Here is a 14,273-nt window from a genome sequence, read left to right as displayed (position 1 = left end):
AAACACTTAAAATCATGGACCAAGAGGTTTGAACTGTCAGCTGAGTATAGGAGAGAAGCCAGGTCAGGTAATGTTCTTGTGTTGTGAGGAGCAGGCATGATTGGAGAGCTGAGATACACCCAGGGTTAAATATATACTATATACTGCTGCTGCTGCTGCTAAGTCGCTTCAGTCGTGTCTGACTCTGTGCGACCCCATAGACGGCAGCCCACCAGGCTCCCCCGTCCCTGGGATTCTCCAGGCAAGAACACTGGAGTGGGTTGCCATTTCCTTCTCCAATGCAGGAAAGTGAAAAGTGAAAGTGAAGACGCTCAGTCATGTCCGACTCTTAGCGACCCCATGGACTGCAGCCCACCAGGCTCCTCCATCCATGGGATTTTCCAGGCGAGAGTACTGGAGTGGGGTGCCATTGCCTTCTCCTATACCATACTAGTCATTATTTATTTAAGTGCCCAATTCATGCCAACCAGACATTTGTGCCAGACCCTTTAGGGGGTTGGTCAAGATGTTGTCTTCAGCTGAACAAACTCTGGTTGCATGAAATTTCCACTCTTTTTCATTTTAGTAACTATATGGGGGGGGGGGGCGGACAAGGAAACCCTCCAAAGGATCCAAGTTTGATCATAGAACATGTAACTAAGCAAATACTCTCATGTGTTTTTTCCTATCCCAGAATATTTTCATAAAAATAATGAAACATATAATACAGTTCGAATACTTGTTTTTGTTATAATTTACTATAAATATTTGTGTTTTCTTTGAAGCAAGATCATTTTTAAGTGCCACTAATGAAAGCATATCCTTAATTCCATGTTTATAGCAAGATAAATTTTTGCAAAAGCCAGAAATGAGAGCAGATCTTGAATTCCACGTAAAATATTTTAGCCATCTTCTTTAAAATGTTGAAATTTTAACATAGCTCTTTTGTATTCTTTTTAAGTACTGCATGAAAGCTGATCCATATTGCTTAAATATCTCATGCCATTTTGGGAAAATGGACAGTGGAAAAGAAGCCAGTGTTCACATTCAGTTGGAAGGTCGGCCATCCATTTTAGAAATGGTAAGTCTATGATACAGTGGCAACTTTGTGGATAAGATTTCAGACAGACCTTACAAACACAACCATCTTATACAGGTAGGATGGTAAGTAAGGAGGCATTCAACAAATTAAGAAGGTATGATTGACTGTAAAATCTGGAATGAAATTCTAAAACTGTTCCCATTTATCACTTCAAAATACACTGTCTAAATGACATGGTTTTAGTAACTAAACAGATAACATAGACTATAAAATAGACTATAATTAAGAGATTTTAGAAAGCATGTCCAACTATTTATGACTGTCACTCAAATCAGTTAGCTGCCTCAACATTTCATATATCCTTAAGTTATTTACAAATTATGCTAAAAGACCTACTATTGTATATAGTATACATTTACTAAAAATTAAGACTTCCATAAAATCTAAAACATCAAAATTTAACAAAACACATACAAGAACACAAACACACTTTTAAGGACATGAACTTTGAAGGCTTGAATTAAAAATTACCTAAATACATGTTAGACTTCTTCTTGGAAAGGAGTGTGTATATTTATGAGAAGTACTTTGAGATACAATTTTCTTATCTGATCAATATGGGTAATAGATCTTTTTCAGAGTTGTTCAGATGAGATGATCTTTATAAAGAACTTAGTACATAGCACATAATAAGCCAAAGGAAAGGACAGCTATCATGTTCTGTTAAGAGGAGAAGTTGAAATTACCACAAGGTGGTTAAGAGGAAGACACATCAGACAGGGAAATATGAGCGCTCCATTTTAGTTGTAAGTTATTTAGACTTTTGCAGTCTGCCTTCTTACTCTCCAGGGTCAGTGTTCTCACCAGTGGGTGCCAGTGGCATTTTGGACCAAATACTTCTTTGTTGCCAGGGGCCATCCTGTGCTAGTAGGATGCTTATCAGAATAGCTGGCCCCTACCCGCTAAATGCTAAGCACCCCTTCCCCATGCCTGCCAGCTGGAAATGGCTCCAGACGTAAATGACCATCCTCCAGGGTACAGAATCATCCTTGGTGAAAAGCACTGCTCCAGCTAAAGCACATAATTTATTTTTAGCTTAAAATTCTGCATGTTCTCTCCAAAATGTTAAATAACCTTTAGACAGTAGTTTTAACATTTGCAGGTCATAGACTTCTATAAGAATTTGATCAAAAAATATAGTCTCATCTACCCTAATGAATGCACATATGAAAAAAAAAATCTCAATTTTGAATAAAATTTCAAAGGGCCTTAGAGTTTGTGAAGCCCATCTACAGATGTCTAAGCCCTGAATTCTTGGTTATGAAGTCCCTCTCTCGGTGAGATAGTCAAACTGAATTCATCCAGTGATTTTATTTTTGAATGCTATAAATATTTGTACCAGATTTTTTCATTATAGCATTTGATATACTATCTGTATTTGATCAGATCTGATCAAATACAGATAGTATACCAAATACTATAAGAAAAGCCCAAATAAAATTAATTTGAGGAAATGTTTATCAAACAAAGAAAGTCTTCCCTAACGAAAAAATATACTAATAACTATCAAATAATATTTAAATATTAATTAATACAAAGGACATGCCCTTGGAACTAAAGGAAGCATTGCATTGCAATTAAATACAAATGGTGAAATAAGTTGGAGAAGATAAATTGTGAAAACTTAGTTTCTCATGATCATTACCTGCTATATGTTTTCATGAAATAAAACTATGTCTCTTTTCTTTAAACAGGATGAGACTAAAGCATTGAAGTTTGAAATAAGAGCAACAGCTTTTCCGGAGCCAAATCCCAAAGTTATTGAACTAAAGAAGGATGAGAATGTTGCACATGTAAGATTACCTTTTTAACTGAAACATAAAGATTATGGGAAAAAATATTGCTAGGGTGTTTTGTCAGGAAAACCACAGAGAGCCTAAAATACTTTACTGGGGAGCGGCGTTTTCTACAACTGTCAGGAAGGAACGAAACAGCTCTTTCAGAAGGTGATTTTGGTAGAATGAATCGGAGGAAGAACCACAGACACGGCACATTACACTCCCTGTTTCTGGTAAACATTTACCAATGTTTACTATGGTTGTGTTAGAACAGAGAGAGAATGGGAAGGACTATTCTAAATACTATTGGGGAAAATAGAGGGACTTCAAAGGAAATAGAGGCAAGTTTTTTAAATGGTGGTTCTTTCTTTTGGTTAATTTATGTAGGTTCTCCTCGAAGGACTACATCATCAAAGACCTAGACGCCATTTCACTATAATGATTATTTCAAGTAGCTTGCTACTTGGACTTATTTTGCTTTTCTTCATTTCTTATGTTATGTGGAAGGTAAGTCTTTAATCATTACCAATGTTGAACCACTCAAAATTCTATTCTTGAATTTTCTCAAAGCCAACTTGTGACTCCCACATTACTAGATTTAAGTATTTCAGTATTTTTAATGTTAACTTTACATTCCTAAGTGGACTGATATTTAATAGTATTGATCACATGTTTCTCTTAACTTCAGTACCAAAGTCTTTCTAGAAAAATATGCTTTCTTAAAGATAACTGATTTTCAATGAATATTCAATATAACAGTTTTTTTATGTATTTATTTATTTTTAAAATTTATTTGGTTGCACTGGGGCTTAGTTGTGGCACCTGATATCTTCCGTATTAGTTGTAGCATTCAGGATCTTTAGTTGCAGCATGCAAACTCTTAGTTCCAGCATGTGGGATCTAGTTCTCTGACTAGGGATCGAACCCAGGCTCCCTGCATCGGGAGCATGGAGTCTTAGTCAATAGACCACCCAAAGCATTTGGAAAGCACTGCACATTTATATGCTGAATTTCAGAAACCCTATAGTAACAACAAAACAAGGCTGTATCTCCCAAACTAATTTTTACTGACTACAATTGTCATTGACTGTTTAGACATTTAATATGTTCATAACTATACAGCAGTGATCATACAATGTTATTTTCAGGCTGGCTTCTTCAAAAGACAGTACCAATCTATCCTACAAAAAGAAAACAGAAGAGACAGTTGGAGTTACATTAACAGTAAAAGTGATAAAGATGATTGAAGACATGTCAAGTTAACAGAACAACTCAGGTTACAATATATTAAAAAAAACATTTTAGATATTGTTTACAAGAAACTTGTAAACAGACTTAAAGACTTACAGACTTCATGTACTTCTTTTAATAATGACCATGTGACATATTATGTCTTCAGCATTGCTTGGACTTTTCAACTCCATTATCTTTGGATATATTACAGCATTACCTTTGGAGTTATTTTCTCTCAGACGATAATCTTGCAGCTCTTAAATGGATTTAAAAACACTAACGCATCAACTTATTCAAGAGAAGTAATCCCTGGAAGATATCTTGAAAGTGCTTCTGAATTAAAATTATGTGGAGGAAGTAAACAACTCATCTGGAGAAGACTTAGGCTTTTAGTATCATTCCTTTAAAAGAAATACCATTCACCATATGTGTTTGCTTTGGTAAAATTAATTCCACCCAGTAGGCAATGACTCATTCCTAATAGCTCTCTGAGGATTGTTTGGAATATGTTCTCTAGAAATATTTAGCAGAAGTTTTCAACAAGCTGTCACCAAATTTTCTAATGAATAGAAAAGAACCACTTTCATTTTGAAGCAGATATCTTTAAAGACACTGATTTTTAATCTATTTCCTATGAACTTTGATCAGCAAGCAGTCTATGAATATTATCGCCTGATGAACAAAATTCAGACTGAACTTATACACTGGTTTGAGCTTAAAGGGGTGATTTCTGGATAATTATTGTTTATACAGCCATATATTTTTTTCTTTCTGTACATATATATATACATAATAAGTTTCTAAAAGAACATATATTTATATAGGTGTAAATCCAATGTCTTTCTGTAACACAATTTTATCAAGGTAAAGGTACTGAAGAGTAAATTTTAAAAATCCATCTTTAGTCAAATTTTTTGTTTATAAAAACAATACTTAGAATTCTAATTTATATTCTAAAACAGATTGAATGTTGCACTTTAGCTGATATTAGAAATATAAATACACTGATATATGTAAAATATGAAAACTGTACCTCACTAATTTTTTAAAAATCAGAGCCTTCCAAAGATGATGTTGGGGACAAATATTTCATACAAATTAGATACTGTTTAAAATGCGGACTGTTAAAATTCAGCAAACAGGTAAATTCTAATTTGGATGTTATTCTTTTCTCCTCAAGTGTAAGTATGAAATGTGCTTTCACCAGTACTATAAGGGCATTCTCTTCTGCATGGAACTAGAAAACAAAATTCACAAATTTAACTGTAAATTGAAAAATGTAGATTTAGCTTGGATAAAAATATGACATTAAAATTTCCATGTTTTAGTGATAAGTGAAATATTTTATGTTTTTTGTTGATCTTACATACTTTTATAATGAAGTAGTTTCTTTCTGGGTCTAAAATAATTTATCTTTAAATGCCTCTTCATTTGCAAATAAGTCTTTTTTTTATAATATTTATTCTTGCATATGAACTAAATGCTGATAACTGCACAACATAACGTCATCTGATTTGTTCCTACATCTAACTTGATATGAAGGTTGTGGCCAAATTTTCAAAATCTGTTATGGGATGTGATAAGTTAGGGGCCAGTCTTTACTGTTATGGAAAAGGATTTCTTCATATGAGGTCCCTGCCAATAGCTGTCTTCCTCAGACTGCTTCATTTCTGTTATCTGTTCACATATTGTGGCTGGAAAAGGAGAAATGCACAGCAATCGGTGAAGGCATTTGAGCAGCGAGACCCAGTGAGCATGAAACCTTCTTAATTTGGTGTGTAACCAATAGAAATTAAAATTTTTAAAGTAGTTCTTTCAAGAAAATATCTAGGCTCATTGATAGAAAATCAAATCCAAATTTAGAGCTGCTTTCTCAAGGATGATCCCTGAGGAAATTTAAATCTAGTTCTTTCCTACTAGAAATAACAGCATTTCAGGTTGCACTGAGTTCAGTGTAAACAGCATGCTAGAATCATCAGACAGCAGGGCTTTCAGGAACAAGAGGAACACAGCTACCTACGGGGCCACATTATGACTCCTTGTATATTTTGCATACTTTGTGTATAATGGACTTCAAACTCCAATCACTTTGAGTTTTCAACTTTCAGAGACCGTCACAAAATTGGTGCTATAACTTTTATCCATCTTTTTTGTTTTTGCCAAGTAGTCTACATATTCGAGATTTTGAGGAAAAAAATAGTACTATTTCTGGTTATATGATTTCCTAAATGCGTAATTTTGAAATATAATCTTGCTGGAATACTTACCTCATCAGGATATCAGAACATTCTTACATGAACTCTGATCTCTTGGCACCAGGCTATCGAAATTTAACATCAGAACTGATGGACTCAAATCCAGGAAGAAAGAATCCAAATTATTTCACTTTGGAATTAATCTAGGTTAAATATTGATATATCTTGTTTAAATTTCAAATACCGGAGATGTTTATTTTCCATTCCAATAAATACTCTCCAAAAACCAAAATTTCAGTTGTTTTGTATATATTTCATGTCTTATATTTTTAAGTTTAGAAGCTAATTTTAGTAACAAAAAATAGCAATTTTAATTTCTTTTCGAAATAGAGATGTTTTCCTTATTAAAATATCTGATTAATTAAAATATAACATATCCTTTCATATTAAAATTCTAGTTTCCACATTCCTCTTATAAACAACTACATGTTACTTTGGAATCATTCATTTCTTCCATGCTTCTTCCATAAAGATTGATAAGTCTTGGGTGTACTCTGTAAAGAATATAATATACATGACAGATTATTTCATTAAGCTATCATTCTGTTATTTTTCATACATAACACCTATTGAATGCAGTGCATACTGCCAAATTCAAATCTAACGATAACCAACAAACATATATTCATGGCAGAGCTGCCATCTAGAAAAAAATGCAGGGCCTGATAAATCAGTAGCACTAATTCCTGTAAAGCCCAGTAAATTGTGGCTGTAGAAAGCTCACATCTTGCAGGCCACTCAAGGAGCCCTGCACACTTCCACTCACAGAGTCATAATACTTACGGAAAATGAATTTGCCTGTTTATAACCAGTTGCTCTTGCTAATAAATATTATGTAAAATTGTTCTTATGTAAAGTATGCTTTGGAAAGATGATAAAAGCAAACTGCTGAACACAAGTATTTGTTGTGGGTAAAAGGAAATTTTAAAAGTGGTTACAGGATGCTTGGGGCGGTGCACTGGGATGACCCAGAGGGATGGTATGGGGAGGGAGGTGGGAGGGGGGTTCAGGATGGGGAACACGTGTACACCCGTGGTGGATTCATGTTGATGTATGGCAAAACCAAGGCTATGGTTTTTCCTGTGGTCATGTGTGGATGTGAGAGTTGGACTGTGAAGAAGGCTGAGCGCCAAAGAATTGATGCTTTTGAACTGTGGTGTTGGAGAAGACTCTTGAGAGTCCCTTGGACTGCAAGGAGATCCAAACAGTCCATTCTGAAGGAGATCAGCCCTGGGTGTTCTTTGGAAGGAATGATGCTAAAGCTGAAACTCCAGTCCTTTGGCCACCTCATGCGAAGAGTTGACTCACTGGAAAAGACTGATGCTGGGAGGGATTGGGGGCAGGAGGAGAAGGGGATGACAGAGGATGAGATGGCTGGATGGCATCACTGACTCGATGGACGTGGGTCTGGGTGAACTCCGGGAGTTGGTGATGGACAGGGAGGCCTGGCGTGCTGCGATTCATGGGGTCGCAAAGAGTCAGACACGACTGAGCGACTGATCTGATCTGATTGTAAAGTAAATAGCCTCTAATTAAAATAAATAAATTTAAATTAAAAAAATAAAAAAGCAAAAAAAAGTGGTTACAATTTTAAATTGTAACCATCTGCTGTTAAAATGACTTCATGAGGTATAAGATCTTAATCTATTTTTAAAAATTCAAAGTGGAATTTTCAGACATACATTATCTGTATAGTTTATGAAGAATGGTAATTTGGAATGCCAACATAGAGACTCATAACCAAAGAAAATGGTTGTACATAACAACTGGTGAATAAATAAAAAGTTATACTTTTTATTAAAATTGTACATGTGTCTTTTTATGTGTTCCTGATTTACCATCTAGCCAGCTGCCTGCTTCAATGGTATAAATGGAAACTTCTTGTAACTATCAGTTCCGTGTCTGACAGACATATAAGGTGGTGAATACTTACTTACCTAACATGGACCTCTGATGCAACTTGCATTAAATCACCATCTACATTCCAAGGGAAACAGTTTCCTGAAGCAGTTTCATGTGGTCCATGATCTTCCTCTGGATGGTGTCCACTGCTGTTACTCTTTGGGCAAACTTTTACTTCTTCAACAGTGTAAGTATCAACAAATGGAAAATTGAACTAAAAACAAATTAATGCAAATAACCTTGGTACTTGCTTTATACCTAACTGTAATGCAAATTAGCAAAGTTCACTGCGCTCTCACCTGCAACTAAACATCAGTGTTCATGCTGATGTTTTTACAGCTTTGAAACCTATCAGTATCAGTCTCTTTGGATGAAGCCTTTTCTGAAGCTTTGCAAGTTCATTCAGATCTAGCAACTGGCAAAATTATTTTCCGACAAATAGTACATGTCTATGAAACTGTATACAATAATTTCTAATTAAAGAGTAAATATTTAATACTAGTCTATTTTTATAAAGGATTTATATAATCCACTGAATTAATTATTGTCAGCTAGTTTAGCTGATGTAAACACAATCTAGAATAAGTTTCACATTTGGGATTTCATTACGAAAAGTTTAACTTATGAAGGTGAAAAGAGAAAGTAAGTCTATCCTGTGTTATTTTTGCCAGTGTTTGCCTGCCTCACCCTCACTTTAAAGATAGACACAAGTTGTAAGATAATTAGGGTTGCTTTCTGACCACTCGTGAATGATGAGACATCAGCTTCATATTTCATCCTTTCTTAGCCATACTACCCAAAGCAATCTATAAATTTAACGTGATCCCTATCAAATTACACACGACACTTTTCACAGAACTAGAACAAATGATCCTAAAATTTATATGGAACCATCAAAGACTCAGGATTGCCAAAGCAATCTTGAGGAAAAGCAACAAAGCAGGAGGCCTAACCCTCCAGACTTCAGACAATACTACAAAAAGCTACAAGAATTGAAACTGTGTGGCGGTATTGGCACCAAAACAGACATATGGATCAATGGAACTGAATAGAGCGCCCAGAAATAAGCCCACACACCTATAGACAGTTAATGTTTGACAAAAGAGGCAGGAATATACAAGAGGGAAAAGTCTGTAATCCACAGAGACAGGCCTTGGGAGAAACCACACCTACACTCCCTGTGGTATCTGTTAATGGCAGCCCTAGAAAACTACAATAACCAAAACATGGGAAATCTGGTGAAGGATGGCAATAGGTGAGGCTGTGACACAGGAAAGGGCTAGAATACAAGGGGCCATGTGTTCTTCAATGAGAACGTTCAATGTCATCTTGATGACAGTAAGATTTAAGAATTAGAAAAGGGATAAATCATATCTGTATTTTAGAAATATCTGTCTAGAAGGAAGTGCGGAAGATAAGACCAGAGAAAAGAAAGACCGGGAGGAGGCTACTGTAAGCAAGAAGGGATTAATTGGTGGACTGGTTGTAAGAAATGAGGGAGCGGGGTCCAGAGTAACTCCAGGATGGGCAGAGAGTGGTGCTGTTGCCCTGTGTAGGGAAACATGGAACACCATCAGGGGAGAGGGCAATAAGGTAAACAGTGGATGTGCTCGATTCAAGATGCCTGTGAGTTCAATAACCTTAGCACACAGAAAGACACAGTGATCCTGCAGATCAGAAGAGAGGAGAGAACCCTTGGTAGTGTGCAAAGTTCAGATAGTGGTTCAAGCAGCGGAAGGCAATGAGGTCACCCAGGAAAAGGTATCATGAAAAGATAAAACTACAAACAAATCCCTGGGGAAGCACCAGCTCTTAAGGGTTTTAAACTCCCTACCAAAAACGAGGGTCAAAGTGAATGCGGAATTGTATGAACAGAGAAAGGTCAGCTACAGGATGGAGTTGAAAGAACTTGAGTAATTTTTACCTTCTATCTATTTTACACAGAGATGGGAAAGGCAAGATGTGTCACCTACAAATAACGGTTTTCAATACGTTCTACAACTGTTGGCATACATGAACATTCAGTTCAACCTGGTAAAGACGGTTCAGAGACCTAGACTGTTGCTCTCTTTGGGCTGAAGTGCTGCATTTCCCTTCCTGGATACCAGAACTGCTACTAGACAGTAGACAATATCATTTTATATTTATCTTGTCTTTATAATCTTACATAATTTATATAGACTTCCATTTTTGAACATATCAGCATGAAGAGACTATATACACATGTATACGTATATATGTACATCTACAATTTTTTAACAAATGAAATCAGTCACCTTGAGAATCAATCACATTATTCTTACTATATATCATTAAACAAAACATTTCAGAATTTCTTTGCAAAACATTACAGGACAATAGCATGAACTTGAATTTTTGGAAAGAGCTAAGCCAATGAGTTAAATCTAATGAAACACACACAGGCAGCAGTTTCTTGTATCACAAGCAAGATATGACTGGTCAAGTACATGAGAAAAAATGTTATATTGTGCATCACATGGTCTCCTTTCGAAATAGTTATTTTCCTATAGATACAGAATTATATTTACTACTATGTTCATATTTTTATAGTAAGCATCTATTACTTTTAAAGTCAGAAGAAAGCTACTTTCATATTGAAAAAAAAGGATTAAAGAAAAGTTACCTAAGACATGTGCCTATTAGCCATTCCAAAAGAGAACTTCCAAAAGTAGTTTGTGCAATCATGCATCCCTAAAATAAATACCAGCTTCTCAAGGAAAGTATCTTAAGGTCATTACTCCTTTAAATTCTCAGAATTATTTAATAGAAAAAGTTTATACCAAGGTAATGACATTCATTATCTCTTGGAATATAGAATTTTGAGTGCTTTTTATATCGCTATTTTGCTTCTATTTTCTGATTTAGAAAAAAAGCAATGGAAATGTATTGCTTCAGGATTAAGAAAAATAATAAAGTTGCAAACAAAATTAGCAACATTTGAAAAGGAATACATTTCTTTAAAAATCAATAAATCACTATTTCCCAAAATACATCCATAAAGTTATTAGTTAGTCTCACAACCTACATTATATCTGCTTTTGTCCACTTTGTCTCCTTAGAGATTTATGTTTAAGGAAAATAGGACTATATCTAATTGTTATAACTTCCTAAACATTTAATTCAGTTGGTTGCTCAACAAACATTGATCAAATAATGTGGTAGGCAGAAGAGAACCAAAACTTCATGAGGCCTGCTCGAGAAAGTTTAAAATTATAAAGAAGCAAAAATGGGAGCCTTGCAGTGACTCCCTACGTAAGCAAGATTCAGTGCTGGTCACCAGCTGAATTTACTCTCCTCCTCCCACCTGTTCTCCCCCAACTACAGCCAGGCACAATTTTATACCTGTAAGAAGGTGTGAGACTGTATGGTTTTACATGCCTACTATGTACTTCAAGATTCATAATTTCAGAAATTCACATATTTATGGATCAGTTTCCTAATAACTGACTCAAAGTACCTGCCAAAAGAATATGGCTTATAATAGTTGTTGCTTCTCTTTAAAACAAATCTCTTAAGTGGAAATATAATAACTTTCCCTGTCTCTACAAAAACCACACACATCTAAGTTTAGAATAAAATAACAGCTATATAAAAGTGGTGTATTCTAAAATATATTTCTGCAAATTTATTTCAATCAATGTAAGTAGGCAGATCTTGAACAAATGAAAGGAAAATCCAAAGGTCATAACTTTAGAGGGAGTCTGATGTCATAAAATCAAGAAGATTAAAAATCTTAGGTTTCACTCTCCTCATTTTGAACAGCTGAGTGTAATTTTATCCTTAACTTACTCCACATTTCAGTATAACACTACATTTTCTATTTTCTCTTGGCACACGCACACATAAAATATATATAACCACCAACCCACAATTCAAAAAAGGCCAATCTGTATTAATACTGGTGGATACTTTTCAAAATTTGAAGAAAGTGCAAACTGGAAAAAAAAGAAAAGATTAATGTATTCAGAAGAAAATAAAGCCTTCTTACAAGGCAGGACTTGGTGTCAATTCTGCCAGCATCTCACTCCCCATGATTAACTGCTTTGCACATAAGTAATCCACATGCTTTAGTGTACCTGGTTTTTAATACTCGCGTATCTTTTCAGGTGTTTTATAAATTCCGGTCGAGAAGTGTTTCGTGCAGTTATAAGAGCCATGCTTCCATTATTTAATCTGAAATTAAATATTTGTATTTGACATCAAAACATTTATTAAGAGATTATATCAGAAATTACTCTGTATCATTCTTTCTAATAAATAACGTTTACTAGAAGTTGTAGGCAAGTCAGATAAATAACATTTTATTTACCTAAAATTCTTAAACCATATTTTGCTGCATTCTTCTTAAAATGAAACAGCCTTTCAGATTAGTTTTATTAGACAACCAACTTCCTTCTCACCAAGCACTGACATTAAGGGCTTTTAAAAAAACTGAATCATCATGCATCCTATTCACATATCAAGACATAATTTGAAATGTACTTACTTAGGGAGTGTTTTGTTTTTTAACGATGTGTTGTAAAATAGTTAATCAGTACAAATGGTGAAACAACTAGTTCAACGGCTTTAAAAATCTAACGTTTGATTTAAACATTTATTTAAGGGCAGGTCTAAGTGACAGGAAACCAGATAAATCAAAGCGGCCCTTGGATGGATTAACTGGAGTGAACATACACTACCATACATGTTCAGTTAAATGACTGCACATTTTAATCTTGCATAACTGTTTGGTTCAATATAAGAGGCTGCAAATTTAGAGGTGTGATTTAGTGCCAAAAGCCACTCACAGATGCATCTAGCTTTAGAAGGCAGTTTGCAGAAATATGTGCAAATGACTCCTAGGCTCAATTTCAGTGCAAATATAAAGTCATTCCAAGAATAACAACAACGACATAAAAAAGAGCTCTTTAAATCTTACGGAACCTCAGGTTAGAACTGTAAAGGACCCTGGAGATTATCCAGTCATTCACTCAACTTACGTAGAATGAAAAGAAGTCCCCAAGTTTAAGTGATTGGTTCAAAGACAGAAAAACAAAAATGATCACTGGAACCAGAGCCCTTCATTCAGGGTCCATAATTCCTTTTACCCATCATGTCACCTCTTCCCAACTGGAAATGAATAGTCAATGATACCAAAACATGAGTGTTTTGTGTGTTCTTGATTTTAGTTCTTTAGTTTTCCTGTGTGTACCTTTCAATACTTATTAATAGTTGAAACACATGCTATGTGCCTAGCACCCTTCTCAATATTTCCATATATTACTGCATTTAATCTTAACAAAATTCGAATACAAAAATAGTTCCTATCAGCAACTTGCACTGATGTATCTAAAGATGAAATTCCTTTGCAATTTCCCTGAATCATTCAGAAGATAAACTTTGAGTATCCTGGTCAGCCAAAGCTCCTACATAAAGGCCCTTGCAAAAATGGCATGTTTGACTACAATCCACAGAAGACATCTCTAACCAGTCACCCTTCTCTGAAAAAGTCATCAATGCTGACTGAACCTGGAGAGTAAGCCATGGACTTTCAGGCCAGCTGGAGAATATCTGGAGCAGCTGGAAGGAGGCATGCACCTACTCCTTCCCAGAGAGCGAGACTACCTCCCCAAAGGTCCTTGAGCAGACGTGAGCGTGGAGATGGTGCAGGGTCAGAGCAGCACCGTGTCATGGCCTGGAGAGCACAGCTTGGGTCAGCCGGCCAGGACCTCACTTCTCGTGGGACGCTTCCTTAGGGAGGCGTCAGCTAAGGTTTCTGAGGGTAGGGGGAGGAAACATCAGGCTCAATTTCTAAATCATACAAGCTTCAAAACATTCCTGGCAAGCTTCAGCACTAGAGAGAATTAATGAGGGCCCTGACATCTGGTTTTTAAGTAGTTTCTCTTCTTTTCTAACTTTAGATGTTTTCCTGTTTCTCACCTTCCTATCATTAGTCAAGGAAAACATTCTAAATCATCCCTTTGCCAGCATTAATCCTTCAGGTTAAATATTTTGCAGGGAAGT

At 35.5% G+C, this 14,273-nt stretch overlaps 2 protein-coding genes across 4 annotated transcripts in view; one reads left to right on the top strand and one right to left on the bottom strand.

Annotated features, from left to right (window-relative positions):
• The window catches only part of ITGA4 (integrin subunit alpha 4), a 96,422-nt gene extending 88,272 nt beyond the window's left edge, over positions 1-8,150 (top strand). Inside the window, exons 25-28 of the mRNA XM_019969847.2 lie at positions 941-1,060; positions 2,776-2,874; positions 3,247-3,366; positions 4,008-8,150. Coding sequence (XP_019825406.2) covers positions 941-1,060; positions 2,776-2,874; positions 3,247-3,366; positions 4,008-4,106 — 438 coding nt within the window. The 3' untranslated portion in view covers positions 4,107-8,150. The remainder of the gene's footprint in view (positions 1-940; positions 1,061-2,775; positions 2,875-3,246; positions 3,367-4,007) is intronic.
• Positions 6,312-14,273, bottom strand: part of CERKL (CERK like autophagy regulator) — a 140,822-nt gene continuing 132,860 nt past the window's right edge. For 2 of the 3 annotated variants that reach the window (XM_070802754.1, XM_070802748.1), the window contains exons 11-13: positions 12,347-12,443; positions 8,285-8,463; positions 6,312-6,841 (exon numbers count right to left, since the gene is read on the bottom strand). In XM_070802754.1, the coding sequence (XP_070658855.1) occupies positions 6,760-6,841; positions 8,285-8,463; positions 12,347-12,443 (358 nt within the window). In that variant the 3' untranslated portion in view covers positions 6,312-6,759. Of the gene's footprint in view, positions 6,842-8,284; positions 8,464-12,258; positions 12,444-14,273 lie in introns of those variants that run through there. The other variant, XR_011570633.1, reaches the window with a different exon arrangement.

Source organism: Bos indicus, chromosome 2, assembly GCF_029378745.1.
Source record: "Bos indicus isolate NIAB-ARS_2022 breed Sahiwal x Tharparkar chromosome 2, NIAB-ARS_B.indTharparkar_mat_pri_1.0, whole genome shotgun sequence".
In the NCBI taxonomy this organism is placed as follows: Eukaryota; Metazoa; Chordata; class Mammalia; order Artiodactyla; family Bovidae; genus Bos; species Bos indicus.
The sequence above is the reverse complement of the archived record's forward strand: the minus strand, read 5'-3'. Positions and strand labels throughout refer to the sequence as shown.